Source organism: Panthera onca, chromosome C1, assembly GCF_046562875.1.
Source record: "Panthera onca isolate mPanOnc1 chromosome C1, mPanOnc1 haplotype 2, whole genome shotgun sequence".
In the NCBI taxonomy this organism is placed as follows: Eukaryota; Metazoa; Chordata; class Mammalia; order Carnivora; family Felidae; genus Panthera; species Panthera onca.
In genome coordinates this window covers 130,121,413-130,142,317 of record NC_138346.1, presented here as the reverse complement: position 1 = coordinate 130,142,317, position 20,905 = coordinate 130,121,413, and the positions used below count along the sequence as shown (strand labels likewise).

The window sequence follows — 20,905 nt, the reverse complement described above, 5'->3', positions numbered from 1 at the left end:
TGAATCTAAGAAAGAAAGAACATCAGTTCTCAAGGTAACAATGCTTATAATTACCTCTGGATTGGAGCCCAAAACTCTAGAAACATAGGTTGAAGTAAAAAAAAAAAATCATGAAGACATATACACATCCATACATACAAACCTTAGCTATACTAAGAAGCCAGAAATCACCAGTATTCCCTTTCTTTCTCTGAGAAATGGCGTAAATAAAAATAGGAAATAAATCCACTTCTTTGCAGAGATAATGGCTCACACTTAAAACATACCCCAAAGAATCTCTCATGAAAGACTAATGCAACCAGTTCATATCTGTAAATATAAATTGCAGAGAATGGAATCCTCCAGTGAGAAATTATTTCTTTCACGTTATCTTCTAGTTTCAGGCACCAGCTTTATATAACAGTTTGAAATGCCGAAGTCCCTATTTGGTTATTTGTAAGAACACTCTAGTTTATTGCAAAAGTAAATGTATATAGCTTTGTTAGCGAAGGGGCTATCTATTTAATGTCCATTCAATGTTTTGGGAATCATCAATTGCTTGCTCTTGTTTGGTGCGGGAGTCATGTTTTGTTAAGTGCATCACAGCCAAGTTAAAGAGCAGATGTGTGGTTTGTGTCTTTGTCCATATAAGTTTCTGTTTAGACCAAATGACATTATAGCTGAAAATAACATACCCTGATTTTTCCTGATGCATGCAGATCTTCCAAAGTTTAATAGGATATGGCCGAATATTTCTTCCCTTGAGGTTTCTAACCCAAAACAAGGTAGGAGCATGTAAAATTCCTAGCAATATAAAACCCCACATGTTTAGGGGGAAAATCCCATATACTGTTTTTCAGCACTGGATAACAGCATTATTGTGAATGCCATGTCTTTGAAAGAATCCTGATTCAAATATTATTTCTAATATGAAGAGTGCCCTGGAAATATTAGAGTGAAAGATATAGGGGAAAATTAGATGGCATAGAAGTTACAAGCACTTCATCAAATTTAGGTTGAATGTCTCTCCCAAGAGAAGCCTAGAGTTTTGCTGCCATCACAGTTTAGAATATAAATAATAAGCCTTAAAAACTTCTGAGTGCTGCAGGTGTCCTTCCAATGTCTCCCTTTTGCTCCTCTTAACGAAACTGACTAGTACGTCAGTTGTGTTGAAGGTCGGGGGAAAAATACATAAAGGCAGTATTGCAACCCCTAACAGACTTGTTTTCTTTTACTGTTTCTCCATATTGACTGGCAGAAATTTGAATCTCTCTCTCTGTGTGTATCTCTCTCTCTCTCTCTCTCTCTCTCTCTCTCTCTCTTTCTCTTCCACATCACAGTATATTTTCTCTGTTGGGGCTTCCCCTTTTAATCCTTTACAAATTACCAATTATTTCTAGCAGCATTAAGAACAACCTGCTCTCTGTCTGTCTTTAGAGCAGTAATTATTTTCTGACTTGTAACCTCAAAAATAAGTAAATAAATAAAAGAGAGAGACTGACAGCAGTGTGATTACACAGGAAGAAATAGAACTTTTAAAAACTGGGCAATGAAATTCATAAGAGGCAGTGCAATGTTAAATTCACATTAACATTCAGCCTATAGATATATATAGACATGTATAAATAGGAGTTTATTTTAATAGAAAATTGTATTCTTTTGCCTTCTTTCTTCTCAAAAAAAAGGCACATTTTTGGCTTCCACCTTCTTTCATTACATACAGGATGTTCCTTTTAAACTCTAATGAATACAGATGGAGGAGGAAATGAGGGAAAGGAGGAACCAGGAAATAGCTGCTAAGCAAACAAAATATATTAGCAATTTGTTGGGGAGTCAAATTGGAAGGGCTGCATTTTCAGTCCTTGATCAGGGTGATGAAATCGAGACTGTCCTAGATACATATATTAGTAGCAAATAGAATTATCTTAATCATCTGCTCCAAATGAATTTTTTCAACTTTCTGCATACATATGTGAAAGAAGAAATAGAGCTCAAGCTCACCCCTATTAGTATAATTCTGTGAGGATTTGGGGGAGGTTTAGTGGCTTTATTCCTTGGCAAGTTCAATGAGAGCATCTTCAGTGAAATGTCACTCAGTATTTCCCATTGAATTTCAGAGTTCAACAAATTATACAAGACAGGATCTAAGATTTAACACTTCTCCACAGTGAGTTTTGAGATGAACAAGATTATGCATTGTTCAAAACCTGAAACACACCTGCTTAATTATTTTGCTGTGTTTTCTGTTCAGTGTCACTGCACAGCAAACTTTCAGAAATACCTTCAGCTAATACCAGGTGCAGTTTTTTTAGAATGTGGGTAATGAGTTCAAATGAATTTATTTGAGAAGCAGCGCACGGGATAAAGTGCTTAAACTTGAAATTTTAGCTCAAGGTGCACTTTCTAACAGAGGCCAGTTCTGTGCAGCCATAGTTTATCTTGTCAACATCTGCAAAGAACGTCAGGCTCTACCTGCTTTTGCTGTTTTCGCAAGCAACTCGTCATGAATAATTGGAAAAGAAATGGCAGACAGCGAAACAGAGCAATCTCTGCCATTAACAAACTGATATGACCACAAAGGTAATAAATATTGAGAAGGAGACTACATTTTTCAAAGGTAGACAGATTCAAGGTGACTCTGAGACTAAGGTCCATATGGTTGGCCACTGAGAGTATGTTCCGTGAGGTCTAATCAGTTCAACAAAAATAATCTAACTGGCTGAGGCACAGATGAGCTTTTGGTTACACAGAGAAAATGACAGTGAATTGAGGCAATGATTGCTAATTATCTCAGCACAACTACTATTTTAAGAGAGGGTCAATAGGGGATCCTAATATCCATATTGTTACCAGAATAATCCTTGCATAACTGGACTCTTAAATGGTAATTCTCTTTGCCTCTGAAAATAAAGCTTCTAAACTTTATTACTGACAATGTAAAACCATTTTCAGCCAAATACAAGACTTCCTTTGGGACTGAAACCATCTCCCAGAAACAACAGATATAAGTAGTCTCTTCATTTAGGGCTACCTTTTCAAGTGGGTTGATGATAAGTTATTACAGTTTGAACGTTTCACTATTGTTTCTAATGTGCTGTTCATTCTTTTAAACCTATCCAGTTGCTCCCAAATTAGCTTTGTCAACAGTTTCTTCTGTTCAAGTTGCAAACCACAAGAGAGGTAGGAATTCTTGGATTCATACAGTGATTTCATGGTGTTATGTGTTGTGAAACATTGCACTGTATGAATCTGGAATATCTGTGAAGTGTACCCATCAGCTTATCGGTGAGGCATGTTGACTGATACCAATCAATGCATCAAATAGTACTGAGAATGTCATCTGTAAGAGACAAAAAACTTCACTCAGAAATTTCACTGCTGCAAATTAAAATTGCTGCAACATTTGTTTTCTGAAAGATTAACACGTGAATAAACATTCAAACAGCTTAGGATCCTGTTTAGAACATGAATGTTAGAGTATTAACATTGTTGCTCATTGGCATTGAAAATAAGGAAACCCACTTACAGTGAGTTTCAAGGATGCTTTTCATGAGAACAGAATGGCAGATTCCATGTTTTGTGCCCATTTGACTTTTGGACAAACAAAATAGCTTATATTTTCTATTTCCATTGTTTGAAATGAAATTGAATGAATACCAGTGAAGATCTACACTGGGTTTAGCATTGATTATGACCTGAAAATAATAATTACATTACTTACTTTAAATGCAAGCAAGCAGTATCTCATCTGTGACTCATGAATAGTCCATTCCAGCTAGCATCTGTCATTCACAGAATGAAGATTTTTCAGGAAACATAAAGACTTCTGTTTTTATTTTACCATTTTCCTTTAAATGTCTTCTGTGACAGGTGTGTCTTGTTTTCCACCCTTGACTGTTGGGCTTATGTCATGTTTTTGGTTTGTGGGGTTTTTTTTTGTTCTTTGTTTTTTCATGAAACACCTCTTATAAAGAAATATATTTATTAACAAAATCAAAATTCAGTTTGACCCACTTGATGAAAATTACCGTAACAGCTTATTTATTCCTTATTGAATAGAGTCAGATCATTTTCCAGATTTTAATTAATGTTGAGTTGGTCCTTCTGTGACATATAGAGAAAAAGATGAAACTGGTCCAAAGATGGGAAAAGGGAAATGGATGGTATTCAAACCATGTCTTAAACTTTCCTCACAATGTGCTTTTTACATATCAAACATTAATGGTGCCCTTTTGAGGGGAATACAAATGTATATGAATTTGGGGAAACTAAGTTCTTTGGAACAGACCGGCCACAGCGTCATAGAGTATCAAGCCTATCTGGGCAAGTGTGCCCATCTTAAGGCCACAGGGGGAAGATCTTTCTTTATCTCCAAAATGCAAATCCACACAAAGAAACCAAGGAAGTGGAGGAAACAGAGAAGCATTAGGGACTTTCATAGATTTCATTTCTCTTATGTCCCGTCAAGTACACTGGAAATACAAAGGGCCTCTTGATCTGGAATTTCACCCTGCATCATTGAATCTCCAGTTTCCTGGGGTCATAGCACTAATGAGGTTCAAACACATCTCCAGAGGCAGGAAGAAGCCACCTGATGACTTATCATTTAAAAAAATCCATATCGTCATCAAATGATGTATGTAGCTTCAAAAGCTACATAAGGTTGCAAAATAGGGGAGGGATGGGGTAAGGACCAGCAAAATGCTACAGCCACTTCACTGCCACCCCTGGAGGAGGCCCCTCAGAGGCATGGTGACTCTATTAATGTAGTGAGAGGAAAATACTTTTTGAGAGTTCTCATTCCTTTACTTTCTATCTAAACTCTTTTCCCCAAATCTGTTTTGTTTCTTTTTTAATGAATTTTCATCAGCTTTCCTAATTTGGCCAAAAAGAAAAATGACCTGTGCCATATTCAGAGGACTTGATCTTATATTTACATAGGCCATGTAACATATGATGCAAGGCAACATGGCGAACAGTAAGAAAGAAGACACTCAGGGGAAGTTTAACCCCTCCTATTCTAACGTTCTTTTTCTTCCATTCTCTTTCTCTCCAACCTCTTGCTTCTGGCAACTCCTCCTTGCCCAGCCCTTCTCCAGCCAGTGTCAGTCAGAAAGAACCTTTACTTAAGAGGGTTGGGTCCTTCCTGATCTAGACCAACCACTCCTTCTAAAATACTCCTTCTAAAGTATCCCTAGCTTTAATTGGTCTTAACTAGCCAATTGCTAAGTATTGTAGTATCTTATCATAACTGTTTCATATGAGCTCATCTATTCATATGGGGGATTTTACCCCCCAGGGGACTTTTGGTTGTCACAACTTGGGGGTTGCTACTGCATCCAGTAGGTAGAGGCCAGGGATGCTTCTAAATAGCCTACAACGTATAGGAAAACAAAGAATTATTTGGCCCAACGTGGAAATAGTGCCAAGGCTGAGAAACCACCCTAGACTCTGCAGGACTGGCTCATGTTGTTCCCTGGTATGAGGTGATTCTCAGGAAATATGTACTGCCAGCGGTTCCTTGCACACCATGGCCATGTGTTCTAGATGACCCCACTAGCTCGTCTACACAGCAGCAATGAAAAATCATCTACAGTGTAATCTGAGATTGAAAAACTACATAAAACCATAGAAGTTTTTACAAGTCTCCTCTTTTTCTTCCCAAAATGATCTGCATAGACAGGTAGACAACCCTCAGCTAAAATAATCAGTAACTCAGTTACACATTGTTGGTGTGGCTGTTGTTTTTCTAAACTCTTGGGTATATGGGATGTAGCCAGACTCTGATGGAATTCAAATGGGGGAGGCATGAATTTAAGCATAACTTTTCTCTTGTGTCTGCCTGTGTTTTGCAAAAAAGGGCACCTTTAGAATCATCACATATTCACAGATACGTTCATTTGACAATGTTCGTTGAGTGCCTAGCATGTGACAGATGTTTTGAGTTCTCTGGTTACATCTGTAAACATAACACAGTCCACACTCGTGTATTTATACTCAGGGTATGGGGGAAAAATTATTTTAAATATACTTTCCAGATACTATAAATTCTACAAAAAATTAAGTAGGATTAGGAAATTGAGGATTAGTATGTTTAGGCATTGCTGTTATTTCCAATAGAGTGGTCACAAAATTTTCTTTGAGCAGAAACCTAAGCACAAAGTGAGGAAGCAAGTCACAGGGATGTCTAGGGGAAGAGGATTCTACACAGAGGTAACAGCAAGAGCAAATGCCCCAGGGAAGTCCCTGGCATGTTTGCAGAGCAACATGGAGGCTTTGTACAAGAGCAAGGAGGAAAGTGATTGCAGTGAGCCACCAGGGAGGCCAGGGGCCAGATCAATTGGGAATGAATGCATATAAGTTCTGTGTTTTATTCTGAATGGCATGGAAAGCCATTAGGATTATAAACAAAGGGGTGTCATGACTGAATTTAAGTTTTGAAAGAGTCACTCTGACTGCTGTGTGGAGAGGAGGTATCACTAGCATGGAAGCCAAGAGAGCAGTTTGGGGACAATCGCAATAATCCAAGTGCCTTTAACTCAAGGTGACAGAGTAAGAGGTGGTGAGATTAGAGTGTATTTTAAAAGCATAGCCAAGAATATCTGCTGATTGACTGGTTGTCAGGGATGAGGAAAAAAGACATGTCAAGAACAACATCAGGAATTTTGAGCTAAGCAATTGGAGGAATGGAGTTGCCATTTACTGAGATAGGGTGGGCTGCCTGGGTGAGTAGCAGGTTTGGGAAGGTTGACCTAAGAGCTCTGTTATGAACATGTTGAAGTTGAGATATCTAGTAAATGTCCAGATGGAGACTAAGAATGCAGATGAGTATGTCAGTCTGGAGGAAGTCTCACTAACTGGGGAGTTGATCTAGGCTGAAACAACTATTTTGTAAAGGTCAGCATCTACATGATGTGTAAAGTCCACAGACTGGGTAAGGAGCCCTAGGCTCTAGGTTGAGCCTAAAGAGCAAAGAGTTCCAAGAGCTAAGCCCTGAGTACCTGTGAGGAGAAAGGACCAAGAGGAAAAGAGAGGGAAAAACAATCATGGGTGGAGAAGAAGAAGAAGCAAGAGAAAGTGGTGACCCAGAAGTCCCCTGTTTTAGGAAGGGTTTCCTGGCAGCCCTAAAGGTCCCTTTGAGACTTATGGTTATAAACTTAACATGAGACTTGTTTCAAAATAGTTGGAGAAAAACTCCAGCCACATTTAGCTGCTGGGGTGTAGGCATGGAGAGATGGAGAGGTGGATTTAAGCAGGATCAGGTTTTCCCAGGAGACTGATTGCGGTGGACACTCGGGGTCAAGGGAGATGAAAGTGTATGAAAGGAAGTCACTGTAAGGATGGACCATGGACTCCATACTTTGTAAGAAGGGAAAGGAGGACATGGCAGGTCAATGAGTTGAGAGATCAAAGAATTATTGAACTATTAGTATCATCCCTGCAGGGTCTTAATATGGTAATGTAACTCAGACTACATCGTTAATAATCATTCAAGGATTCTGTGCCTGTGTGGAAAGACTAGTTCCTAAAGAGTGGTAGATTAACAGAATACTGAAAAATAATACAGCAGCCTAATAATTACATTTGAAATGCCTTGCATTTATACACTGCTCTCATGTTTTTCAAATCATTTTCAAAGATCTTTTTGTCATTTTACATTCTCAAATATATCGTGGCCAGAGAAGACAGCTTTATTGAAGTCTCAGAAGAATCTTAGAAGTCTTAAAAGAATCAAGTTGCTACCCTGTTTCCTAGATTAAAAGATATTTAAATATCCACTTATCTTCTAAAATAAATTTATTAATATTGGGCATTTAGCTGGTATGGTTCTATATATAATTATACAACTTACATTATTTATCTTCTCCTACCAAAATTAATAAATCGGTCTTCAAACAAGACCCAGAAACAAATAATGTCATTGTGGAAATGTATACTACTCATTGAATTCAGAGTAATAGTAGATGACAGTGTGACACTTGATGTGTCCATGGAGATTCATGGGCTGAGTCTTGAAAGTGTTGAACTTGGATATCTATAGATATGTTTTATTTCTTGGATAAAACTTTGTCAGATAGAGCTCAGCATGTACTCTTGCCATTGCGCAGATCTTACAGAACCCTTCAAATACCCACAAAGGAAATGATTTATGAAACTTCTCTAGCCTTATTCTCTACACTTCCCCCAACTTCATACCTTTGCAGGTTCTATTCCCTTTTCACCTGAAATGCTCATCCTCTCTCCCCCAAACTTCTTTTTTCTAACAAACCCTAACTGCCCTCATGGAAGACCCATTGTTAAGTCCAGTGTTAAGGTAGTTTTTGCTAATTCCCCTCAAGTTAAATGACCTTCTCCTTAGATCACTTTGTGTCACTGTTTGGCTTTCTTAGCACATGCTCTTTTGTTTTCTAGTTATTCTAACCATATGTTTGTCTTACCCACAAAACTAGTTTTTTGACAACAAGGGCTTCTTTGTAGCTCCAGCTTTTTTCAAAGCTGGATAAATTATATTAGGTGCACCAAGGGCCAGCCTGGGATGGGGAATATGAGAAACAACCACCAAGGAACGTCTTCCAGGAGGGAGAGCCAGAGGACAGGGCTGTTGATGCCCATTCCTCAGCAGTTCCAGGCAGCTCTGAAGAAGTCCTTAGGAAGCAATTAGATTTGGAACTTGGGTCTCCTTCCTGAAACCGCTACTCTTGGGTGGCTCTAGGCCAGAAAGGTTTTCCCTGTTCCAAATCCTCAACCAAGAAAGGCTCTAGAGCCCTTTTAGGTTTCCTCGCAAGTCAGAATTGCCAGCATAAACAAGGTGTAACTCAGGGAGATATAGTGTATTGGAGTGATATGTTTGTTTTCTAAGAAAATTTAATTTGGTGATCTGTAATTCTATTATTTTTGTTGTTATTGTTTTATTATTATTAATATGGCATGCCTTAACTACTGCATAGGCCTCCTTCCCACTCTGCTCTTCTCCCTCTGCTTCCTCCTGATCCCAGCCCCTAACATGCGCGCGGTGCGCGCGCGCGCACACACACACACACACACACACACACACACACACACACACACGACAGAGCTGTCCTCCCCTAAAGGAACCAGCTTGTCTTCAGGAGCCTCCCCTTCTTCTTGCTTCCCTTTTGAGTATCTAGAATCCCCAAGGTGCTGACCCTAATCTTGGTATCTTTCACTAGTCACTACATCCAGTGTCCTCCTCTGCTTTGATCCACATTTTATTTTATTCTGTCAGGACCTTGACCCTCTGCTATAGCAATCGGCTCTGCACTAAATAAATCCACACCATTCCGATGAGTATCAGCATGTTTAAAAAAAAATCCAGTCTCTCTTCCTTAATCTTCGTTATTCATTTTGACAGTGTTTATTCATTGTTACTCTGCTCATCAAATGCGATACTTCTGAAGTTTATCTAAGCCAAAAGAGTAACTCAGTCCCTTGCATAATGCCTGGCACATGGTAGATCAACCCAATAAAATATGGAATGAATGAATGAATGAATGAATGGGTTCAAGTAGTGGCTGTCTTTGGCTTCCTAGTGAGGTAAAATAAAGGTCAGACATTAAAAAGAGGAGTATTTTTGGATAAACTAAATAAAGGTTTTGCAGTATCACCGTTGACCTTCCTCATTAATATCCAGCTACACCTGCCTCTATATTTTGAGAAGACAAATTAGCTTACTTACTTACTTACCTACTTACTTCTCCCGTCTTTTTTTTTTTTTTTTTTTTCTTTTTCTATCTGATTTGATGGTGATTGCTACCGGTAAAGGCTTTGTCTTTACCACTTTTTTGAAAAATGTTGAATTAGATGAACAACTTCTTGCTTTAGCTGAGATGCAACCAAGAGAAAATGTAATCACTCCCCACCCTTCCCCACCTGCTCTCCTTCTCTTTCCCCATCTCCTTGTCTAGTTCTTCTCACCATCAGGACCTCAGCCTCAGAGGCATCTCCAACATTCTGGGAAAACAAAGAATGGAAATCTGGGAGTACTGCATAATCACTAGCTGCCTAATCCTTCTTTTGTAGTGGACTCAGCTTGAAATTTGAATGAAAAGGAAATCTTCAGAGCACTTTTCCCATACAAATCATCTCTCTGTTTTTTGTATTTTCTCTCACACATAAACAAACATCATATTTAGCCTGATGAAAGGCTTACAAAGGCTGTCTTTCCTGTTAGCATTTGGAATAAAAATAGAGAATTGTTTAGTCCTCCAGATCCCTATTAAATTTGCCACAATTTCTGTGAAACACTGACCGAGCTACTGTCTTAACATAAATGATAATGACACTAAACAAAGGAGTCATGGGTGATGGCAGGCTCAGGCCCTAGATGCTCACATACTTCCCTCCCTTTTTCTAAGAGTGCAAATATGAAGAAAAAAATGGGGAAGTGATGTAAAGACAGCAAAGTTCTCACTGTGCAAAAATTAGACTTTTGCATCAATGGCGACCGAGCCTTCCCAAATTTTAAAAGGTGTACACCTGCAAATGCTTCTGTTCATATTGTATGCCAAGAATTAACACTCTTCGGTCATGTTCTGAATGTCCAACCTTTCTATCCTGCTTGAAACAGATGCTACTTCCATGCCAGTCACAACCACCTGTGGTCGCCATGTGTCATGTTGCATCACATAGATGTAATGCCATTCTGCCATCTTTTCTCCACTTCTCATTTTATCCAAGCATGTAGTGTGCTATTACTCTGCTACTGTATACACTCTGTATACATTTCTGTTCTTCCTTGCAAGATTGTGAATGCTTCGGCCACTCCAATCGATGCAGTTATATCGATCTGCTAAATACAGTCATTTGCGTGAGCTGTAAACACAACACTAGAGGGCAGCACTGTGAGTTATGCAGGCTGGGCTACTTCAGAAATGCTTCTGCACAGCTGGACGATGAGAATGTGTGCATAGGTCAGTTCCATTATAATTTCAGCTATTGTTCTGTGCCTTTCGAGCTATGGGGAGCTATTCAAGGTGAAGAGGCTGTTAACTTGAACCACGGCTGAGCCAGAAAGAACTTTCTCAATGGAGAAAACATCCTTGTGGTAGACTTAAAATTCTCTTGTGCCGGTTGAATTGGGGAATATATTCTGAATCCTTATGTTTTTGTTGCTTTAAATATGATGATCTGGAAATCTTGTTTAGAAGATGAAGAATTTTCTATCAATTATTCTTTCTTCCTTTTTTTTGCATGAAATCTTAAAACCTGGTAATATCAAACTGATCTTAAAGGCTTATGTTGTACATTCAACTTTTAAAATGAAAACTCATTATATGGGACTTAATTATAGATATGAGAAATTAGGATAAACTCTTGCACATAACTGGTAATCAACAAACATTGATTGATTAACAATATTGCCAATTGGAATTGAAAATCATTAGCAACTGGTAATATAGAAGTTTGCCTGACTTTTCCATCCATAGCAAGGAAATTCCATTTATTTAATTTTCCTAGCCCCCCAAAGCAGAAGCAATTTCTCAGAACTATTATAGGCAATGAATTCTCATAGCTTCCAAGGTAAATAAGGAAAAACTGGGTCCACAGGATTCCCTTGAGCACTATCCCCTACCCACCATGACTACTGCTCAGGTCAACTGGAGAGAGAACCTGTTTTCACAGACAAAAAATTTCTCCCACCTTTTGCACACTGGAACCAGTCTTTAAGAAAGGGAGCTGATGGAAAAATAAGAAACAATAAATGGAATTTCACTTCATAATTTACTTTGAAGAAATGCATACATTTGAAATGGTCAAGGTACATGTGTGTCTGTTACCATACCAGTAGGTAAATACATTGGCAACTAATTTTCAAAATAGAATTTTTCACATAAAGACTAATGTAAATTTTTTTTAAATGCAGAAAAATGACAGGTGGTTTTTTCATCAAAAAAGAAATCTAATCTGCAATTCGGAGATCATTGTCTTCTGATTAGGTCATCAAGATCATATGGCTACTTGCCCAGAATCCCATAAACTAGGCCTACAAGTTGTTGTGAATTCAGTTAGACCAAGTTTACACAATACAGTTAATGTCTACAGTATGTTCTATTTTTCCAAGTGCCTCCTTATTTATTATTTGTGAATTAGTGGAGAGATCACTGGACTTAGAGACCGGAGAGCTGGGTTCAAGTCCCATTTTGCTATTTAATAGCTGTATGTCTTAGGTAAGTCCTTTCAGAACTCCCAGTCAAACAAACTGGGATCATATGGAATGCCCAGGAAACACTTGGTAAACTGTGAACTGACTTGCAAATATGGTTTGTTTTTGTTTTTGTTTTGTTTTGTTTTGTTTTTACTTAATCCTCATTAACAAAACCAGGGGGGGTAAGTATTCCACTGATAATTTCCTCTATTTTCTAGTTGAGAAAAGTAAGGTGAAATGAACCAAATTATACAGCTTTAGCAAAGAGTTAGCTTCCTGACTTCAGAGCTTGAACATCTTCTCCCAGCTACCCTGATATAATTAGCAAAACTAAACTTGTCAGACTTCTTACTTAAACGGTATGCTTTTTGGATGACAGTAGCAATTCCACCATGAGTTTGTGAACAGTAGTTCAGTGGCCTTTATAACAATCGGGGTTACAAAGATTTGAGGCTATTAATAACCCAAAAGACATGTAGCTGTCTGAATTTTGAATGCAGAGCTACACTTCACTGAATGTCATTTGTAAAAATATATAAATGTCATACTGTAAATACAGAAACAAGAAAAAAGGTAAAATAAATAGGCACGCAGGAATAAAAATCATTTTCATAAAATACCTAAGATTAACATGTTTTACAGTGTTAATTTCATAGTATTTTAAACAAATCAGAGAAAAAGGCCTTAAAAGAAAAGATTTTATTCCATAAAATTTCTAATAGCAGGTAACTTAACAATATCCCAAAGTGTTTTACTCAGAGTATTCTTTCTTATAAGCTTTGGCCTTTTTCCAGTCCTAAAGTAATTTTATGAAGTATAAAATCTGCACTTACTATTTAATTTTAAGAGGTTTAGTCCTGTTGTAAATCTATTTCTGATTATCTACAGGCAGGAAGGCAGCCTGTTTGGCTTTTGTCTTTTGAATAACATCAACTAGTGATGAAATATGAAAAAGCTGAATATACATTTCTTCTCCTGCCGAAAAAAATCAAGAGCGTTTGTTATCTCCATTTCTAGACAGTTTGTTAGTTAAAATTATAAATCTTTGGGGAATTTTATTTTATTGAAGCAAACATGTTTCTATTCAGTATTTTATACTTTCCAAACCAAGTAAATTGGTAAACACAAAGATGAGAACTTTTAGGTACCATTAAAATTGGCTATAATATTCCCCCACATACCAAAATTCCTTAAATTGCTGCCTTTTTTCTAAGGCGTAAAATTGTTTGTAAAGAATGCATTGGAAAATGTAGCTAGCTGATATATGCTATAGTCTATCTTTTGTCTTTAGTCTATATATATGTACAATGAATCAATAACAATAAAAGCTATGTCCTATAAGAGCTATGGGTTCCACTTTTCCCACTTGAAGAGCTGCCTACACACCAGGCTAAGGCTGGAGTTTGCTCTCTGAGGGCCATTGGTAGCCTGTGGCTCCCTATTGCCAAGGTTTGCCCTAAGGGAAAGCATGAACTTATTCACTCTTTTCCACAGTTAAGCTCCCCAAAGGGCTTGAGCCAGGACTGAGAATTAAATTGAAGAGCATACATCACAAATAATTGAGTTTAATACCTTTTTGTATAGAAAGCACTAATGAAAATGAATGGGTATTTACCCAATTCACTTTCACAGAATTAAGCACCAATCTCAGAAAATTTGAACTTCATCTAAGTCTTCTCTAAATTTAAGGGGGAAAAGAGGCATTTTGGCCATCTCTTCAACAAATGACAATGAAATCCACCACACTGGCTGTGAGGGAACAGGCCAAATCTTGACAAAATATAGACTGCATTGAAGTACATGTCGTAAACTATTTGCGTCATTTTATATTATGACAGATATAAAATGCAGGCTATTCCGTGTTGCCACAGTGGTTGCTGCTTATTGGTTACTGGTGAATTTCCCCATTTTCATACAAATTCCAAGCACAGCCATGTCTCCAAAGATGCATGTATTATGCAGCAATTACATGAAGATGACACCCTTGCATGCTTCTGTTTCATATAAACTCAAGCATTAAGCAGGAAGTTAGAGGATATGTGGTTCGTGACCTTGGGTAATCACTGCTAATAATCTCTGGTAACAAGCTTGACATCAGAATGAAACACAGGGTTCAGCATTTGCTACTAAACGTATCTCAAATTATGAAGTATTGTCTTTTTATTCCCCTTGAAACCCAAGATCAGGTAGTCAGAGGTACCTTCTATAGACAGGATACTTCTAGTACCTATAAATCAATTGTACTGTAACTTTTTAATCAAACCTCCAAAATATTTCATGTTATTTTTTAGCCTAACAGTCCTGCATATTCTTCCTGGTTTAATGTAATAAAATACAATACTCCAAGGCCATCACCAATATCTACCATTGACCATGGTATTCTTTAAAAAACTAAGTTATTTGTACATAAGGTGGTAAATAGACCACACCTCTCCTTGTCACTTATTTTCCCTACTGTTTGTATAACATAACACTTATCACCCTTCCTGTGACAATCACTGGTTTAGGTGTCCCATGTTTAAAAAAAAATTACTTTCTTTGCATCTAAATCCTTATATTAATATAATTGCTATGGGCTAAATGACTAGACTGGTGTGTGGATTCCTGTTGGCTAGATATAACTCTACTCCCTGGTTTGCAAAATGCTGGTGACTCACTGTCAACTTATGCACTTGAAATAGTAAGAAACATTAAATGTTGAATAAGTATAAGCACAGACTGATAGTATAAATATGTACACAAAACATTTTAAAGCCATACAAAATTACTATTTAAAAAAAACCGTTTTAAACAACTCCCATGTACACACATTAAAATAGAAAATGATGACTTAAAACTCTAGTTATTAAATACAAACCAAGCCAGGCAAGGAGGGAACATTTTAGTTTATTTAGTTTTATTTTTACCTGCATATGTCACTATCACTATTAGTCTTATCAATGCTTATATCACCATAATGCAGAACTCAAAAATTGACTAACATGAAATAAATCATAATCGTAAGGTCTCCCACATTTTCTGAAGACATTCTCTAGTTAATTCCTGTAGTAAAACCAGAACAAAATGTCCAGTCCTCTCTATAACGTTAAACCTTGAATCTCTGTTGCCAGTCTAAAACACTAAACTTGATGCTGTTAAGCTAAGCTCTCAGGGCTTCCATTGGTTGGTTGGTTGGTTGACTGGTATGATTTTACTTGCTTTTTAACCAGAAAACCTTTTAATAGGACCCTTTTAGTATAAAGGAAACTGAGAGACAGAGAGGCATAATGACTTGTCCAAGATTATACAGTGGGGTAACAAGGAAAGAAACTTTGGCCCCCAAGTCCCCAAAGCTGCAAACTAGCAGTTATTACCTTTCAAACTAATGGAAACCTAAGGAATCCCCACTTCAGGTTCAGCCTTTCAGCTAAACAGAGTTTCAGAAGCAAAAGTATCCTGTATAAGAGTATGTGAGTAATCCAGAAAACACTCTATTTACTCTTCATTGGACAAAGTTGTTTTGTCCTGCCAGGAGACATTATGATGAAATATATGTCTCAAATTATGCCTGTGTTGAAATTTACTTGGGATTACAAAATTTATTTTTCTTTCATGATTGTTAATCTAAGCTGCATAAAAACCGTACTAACATGCCTAGCAGATAGAGTATCTAAAAGCTCATACCAAACAGTATATATATAAATAAGTTAAAGTGCTTTCCCATATCATAAAGTAAAAATGCCTTTGAGTGACCAAAGTGCATTCATATTGCACTTTAAAAATGTTCAGCAGTTCTCAAATATTGAGTGTAACAGATAAGGCCATTTGAATAATTTAAAACAGATTTTACACTGATGGCATATTGATTTATCCTTGATATACAAACTTCTCATGGTGTTCATTAAACCATCTAAAAATGCCCTAACAAATGGAATCTCTATTATGATCTGTTAGCCATGAAGAGCATAATGTCTTATTTCCCGGGAAGTTTTCAGTTAATTTCCTCCCATATCATAAAAACAGCATCACAGAAGGCTGAGGAAATAAATAAAGGGACCTGAGATAGCTGTATTTGCCAAAGCATTTCATTAGCGGACATCTTTCTTTAAGTAAGCGATGCATTTAAGTGACGCTCCTGTGTTGATAACCTATAAGCCATGCAGACTTGTCTCCAGCCTGTGTGTTGTCTTGTTTCTACAGAGTGTTATTGTAACCCTTTGGGCTCAGTCCATGATCGTTGTAATGGCTCAGGATTTTGTGAGTGTAAGACGGGAACGACAGGGCCTAAGTGTGATGAGTGTCTGCCGGGAAATTCCTGGCACTACGGCTGTCAACGTAAGTAACTCTGGGAGCTGCCCTCTGCCTGCTGCAGCATGGCTGATCTGCTTGTCCAGGCCGGTGTGTGCAGCTTCTCAGAGCAGAAAAAGACCCAAGCCACTGACAAGCTTTAAAAGCTACTTAAAGCCCCAGCCTATGTATAGGAGAGAGAGCAATCCATCAGCTGTCCAGCCAGCTTCTTTGAAGCCCATCTTCTTCTCCTCTGAATGCAGGAGCAACTTATATTGAAATATTGTACTCAGATCCATGTACCTGGCCAGACCATAAATTAAGTGGCACAATAGGGACCCAGCGTGGAAATCCTTACCGCAAAATGAAGGGTGATGTGGATGTGGTTAATATATTTCTTGAACTGAAAGCTACCTCAAAGCTCCAGAGTTCATAAATTAAATGATATCTACATAACTTATTACCACCCCTGCTCTCACACCCATCACTGAATCTTAACCAGAAACCTAAGGGTAATAAATCTAAGGGATATTTAAATGCCAGGGTAAAATAATGGAAAAAATCAATATTGATTTTAAGCCTCTGAGGTTAGGCACCATGCAGTGAGACTTAGACAGATGCCATTTGGTTCAGCCTCATTTCTCTGAGGATTATCAGACCTTCTTAAAAGCTTGTCAGGCAGGTGGCATGTCGGTGTATTCGGGGAACAGAAATTTAAAAATCTGAGCAGAAGCTTCCTTCTGTCATTCATAACCTTTTCTGCTTTTTCATTATGCACTAACTTGTGAGTCTATCCATACACATTTAGCTTACTAATATTAAAGAGCCACCAGGCAAATCCTCTAGAGCAGTGCAGTCCAATAGAAAATTGTGCAAGCCACATATGGAATTTTAAATGTTTTGTTACACACATTGAAAAAGAAACTGAGTTTAACGTCTTATTTTATTTAACCCAAATATCCCAAATAGTATCATTCAACATAAAATCAACATCAAAACTATTAAAGATACGTTTTTTCCATACTGTATTTGAAATCAAGTGTGTGTTTTATTCTTACAGAACATCTCAATTAGGACTGACCATATTGCAAGGCCTAATAGCCACATGTGTCTACCATATTGGACAGCACAGCTCTAGACATTTTTTGTTTGTTTGTTTTTCTGCCTTTTTGGGATTGTTTTGTTTTGTTTTGTTTTTGTTTTTGCTTACGTTTCACTTGAAAACAATGTCAGCATGCAGGAACTGTCTAAAGCTAAGTCCAGGGCCTTACAGAATATTTCACCAGCCACTTGTCGAATTTATACTTATCTGTAAGCTACCCTTCTACGTAGTGTAAAGCCAAAGTGAAATTAACTGCCATCCTATTGTCATGGGCGGCAGAAAACTGTGGTGATAGTTTGAGAAATTTGCCATTGAGTATGCCAAGGTTAATATGGGATCAAGGAGCTGGAGGTGAGCATCTCCAGCCATGCTGGAGAGGAGCATTAGAAGACAAATAGTCAGAAGTCATGCAACACAACTGCACGTGAGCTCTGCATAAGGCCATGGTTAAAAATCCTACATGCTATAGATTCCTAGAAGGCACCTTAGGGGTATGGATGACTTGGTGGATCCCAAGGACCATATGAGGAGCCAGGACTCAGCAGACAGTCATTGGTCCTGGAACATCTGGATGTGGAGGTCCAGAGAATGCCAGCAGCCAAAAGGAGAGAAGGAGGGACAGACAAAGGAAGGACCCAAAATAGGTCCAAGACTCAAGGCATAAGGCATAAGACTTTACAATTAAGACACACTTCTCTAAAAGAAAGATCCATGTAAATTTCCTGATGCAACAGGACCTGAGGAATGGGTTCCTGTAGTATAATCAGAGAAAGACATTAGAGAGGAAAACTAATCTAGCCTTAGGGGAAATATATCCCAAAAAGGTCCTAACTTGATTTTTCTGTATTAATTATTGGAGTATTATAAACCAATATAATGTCATCAAATTTTCCCTTCTGGAATTGGAAGACTGTATTACACATGGCCCTACCACATAAAGGCTGTGCAATATAGAAAACTCTGTACCTCAGCTCCAGCATCTCACATCCTTGGTATGTATGGATAAATGAGATTATGGAAGCAAATGCTTTATCCTCTTGAGTATTTCTTGAGTACCTTCCATGAATTAGGCATTGAGGTAACAGTAGAGGCTACAAGGATGAAGAAAGATAGCTGCTGTGGACATATGGGCATGGAGTTCACAATCTGAGGTAAGAGGCTAACCTGCAACCCAATGATTATGAAAGAAGGTGATCAGAACTAAGAAAGACCTATAGGCGTGCTTTTAGTGAAGCCCGGGTGGGAATTGTAAGGCTTCCCAAAGAAGTGACATTTGATTCAGTACTGACGGATTAGTAGGAGCTTTACAGGAGGGGATTTCTTGAGTAAAAGTGAATGAGCTAACCCACTATGTTCCAGAAATACCAAATAGTTTTGATGTGATGGGGGATGAGGTGTGTGTGTGTGTGTGTGTGTGTGTGTGTGTGTGTGTGTGTGTGTTTGTGTGAGTGCACACGCATGCATGTGTGTATGTGTTGGGAGGGAGGGAAGATGTTGAAAAGGCAACCAGAGACCAGATCATATGGCTTCATGAACAGTAAGCTGAGGAATTTCTTCTCACTGGGGAGGAGACAGACACGGAATCCATCATACAGTTTTAAGCAGAGGAATGAAGTTGTCAGATTTTGTTTTAGAAAGATTATTCTGGCTGCTCTGTAAAGGAAGGACTGGAACAGGATGAGATGGGATTTGTTATATAAATTTAACATATTTCAAATACACCTTTGAGTATGCAATAGCTTTTTCTCACTCTGAAATATATTTTCCTTCCCTCAGACCCACCCACATAGGGCTGATATTCTACATAAAAATATAGAAGTTCTGCTGTCAGTTGATAAATGGCTATGGCATGAGGATCCTTAAGTGCCTTCCCCAGGATCTCTCAGACCACCCCCAAGATCCAGCAACTACTAGGGTAATACCTGTCATAGTAAGGTGCCTCCAGCACCAGTATTATATAAAAGATATCATTCTAATTAGTTGGCGATTATAGGTTGACAAATATTTTTCATATCACTCTGTGTCTGCACACACATGAATGTACTAAAAATAAGTCCCTCAAGTCAATTCTCTCTTTCTCTCTTCCCTCCACCCTCCTCCCCACCCTACCCCCCACACTTCTACTGAGATGAACCCATCCTTGAGTTAGCCACATTATCAGTGGTAGTAATTAACCTGACAACAAGAAACCAATGCCAAGAAGAAAGCAGTGGTAAATAGGGCTGGCAGTGGTGCTGGTAGCCACGAGCAGGGAGGAAGCAGACACACTTAGGCTCTGGGTTTGAATTTCACCTCCACCTCCTACTACCTGCAAGACTTAGAGGAAATCACTTGGACTCTCTAAGCACAGTTTTTCGTCTTAAAATGGGGGTATACTAGGACCTAACACATATGATAATTGTGAAAATTCAAGGAAAGTAATGAATGTGGACTTTATGGTACGTAGTAAGCACTCGATTATTATTATTTAATTCCAAGCACATGTTGATGTGTGAAAATGCTAGGCAAGAATCTGTGTTTAAAAGTTATTGTACAGTGATAGTGCAGAACATCAGCAAGCTGGGCCACTATTGAAATTCCAAACTGTGGACTTAGGAAGTTCTAAAAAGCCCTTTATGATAAGCAAGGCTGATTTAAGAGATTGAAGCAAAGCTGACCCCAAAAACAATGCTATGGCTTCAGCAGGCAAAATGAAGAACTCTAGGTTCATAAGTGAACCTTCTGCCTCAGGGGGCCACCGATTGTGTGCTCCATAAATGTAAGCTGCTCTCTCTGACATAAAAGGTGAAACACTTGAAAACCATTGGAATGAATGGTCTTTAGACAGCATGGAGCACACCCAACCTAGGAGAGAAAGGAGAAAGAAAAAGATTTCAAGGACACCAAGCAGAATCTAAATTAGTGTTGAGGTTACTAATAGAAGAATGAGATGTTGAGGAGAAGGAGGGTTTTTTTTATGTGCCCCTCTGAAGTTAGTGAAGAGGGATGAACCACATCCCAGAGAATAAAGTTAAATCATCCAAAAGGAAACCACGTTCCATGCTTCACATAAAACACGGAGGGTTAACATGTATTGGGAAGTAATGAAACACTTGTTCTAAGGAGATGGACATAGAGGAGGTTGGGGGTATTTTGGTTTGGAAAATTTAATGGAAATAGCCACACATAGAACCAATGAGACTGAAGAGAAGGTGTGTCATTTCCCTGGAGGACATATAAGACACATTAGAATATCATGCAGTGTATATTAAGCTACCAAGTATCTCCCATTTTTACCTAGTTTGTATGAATACTAATGGTACTTTCAAAAGAACTTATAGTCTGAATATTTGGACTAAAGTCCAAAGATTTGGTAACATAGTTCAGTGTTATGATTTTGGAAGATAACAGAA

General features: G+C 38.1%; 1 protein-coding gene across 7 annotated transcripts in view; it reads left to right on the top strand.

Annotated features, from left to right (window-relative positions):
- Window positions 1-20,905, top strand: part of NTNG1 (netrin G1) — a 334,190-nt gene that overhangs the window by 272,748 nt on the left and 40,537 nt on the right. For 3 of the 7 annotated variants that reach the window (XM_060624623.3, XM_060624624.3, XM_060624626.3), the window contains exons 6-7: window positions 10,743-10,910; window positions 16,325-16,459. The exons of 1 other annotated variant lie outside the window; for it this stretch is intronic. In XM_060624623.3, the coding sequence (XP_060480606.1) occupies window positions 10,743-10,910; window positions 16,325-16,459 (303 nt within the window). Of the gene's footprint in view, window positions 1-698; window positions 765-3,099; window positions 3,160-10,742; window positions 10,911-16,324; window positions 16,460-20,905 lie in introns of all 7 variants that reach the window. 3 more of the 7 variants (XM_060624628.3, XM_060624627.3, XM_060624629.3) reach the window with 3 other exon arrangements.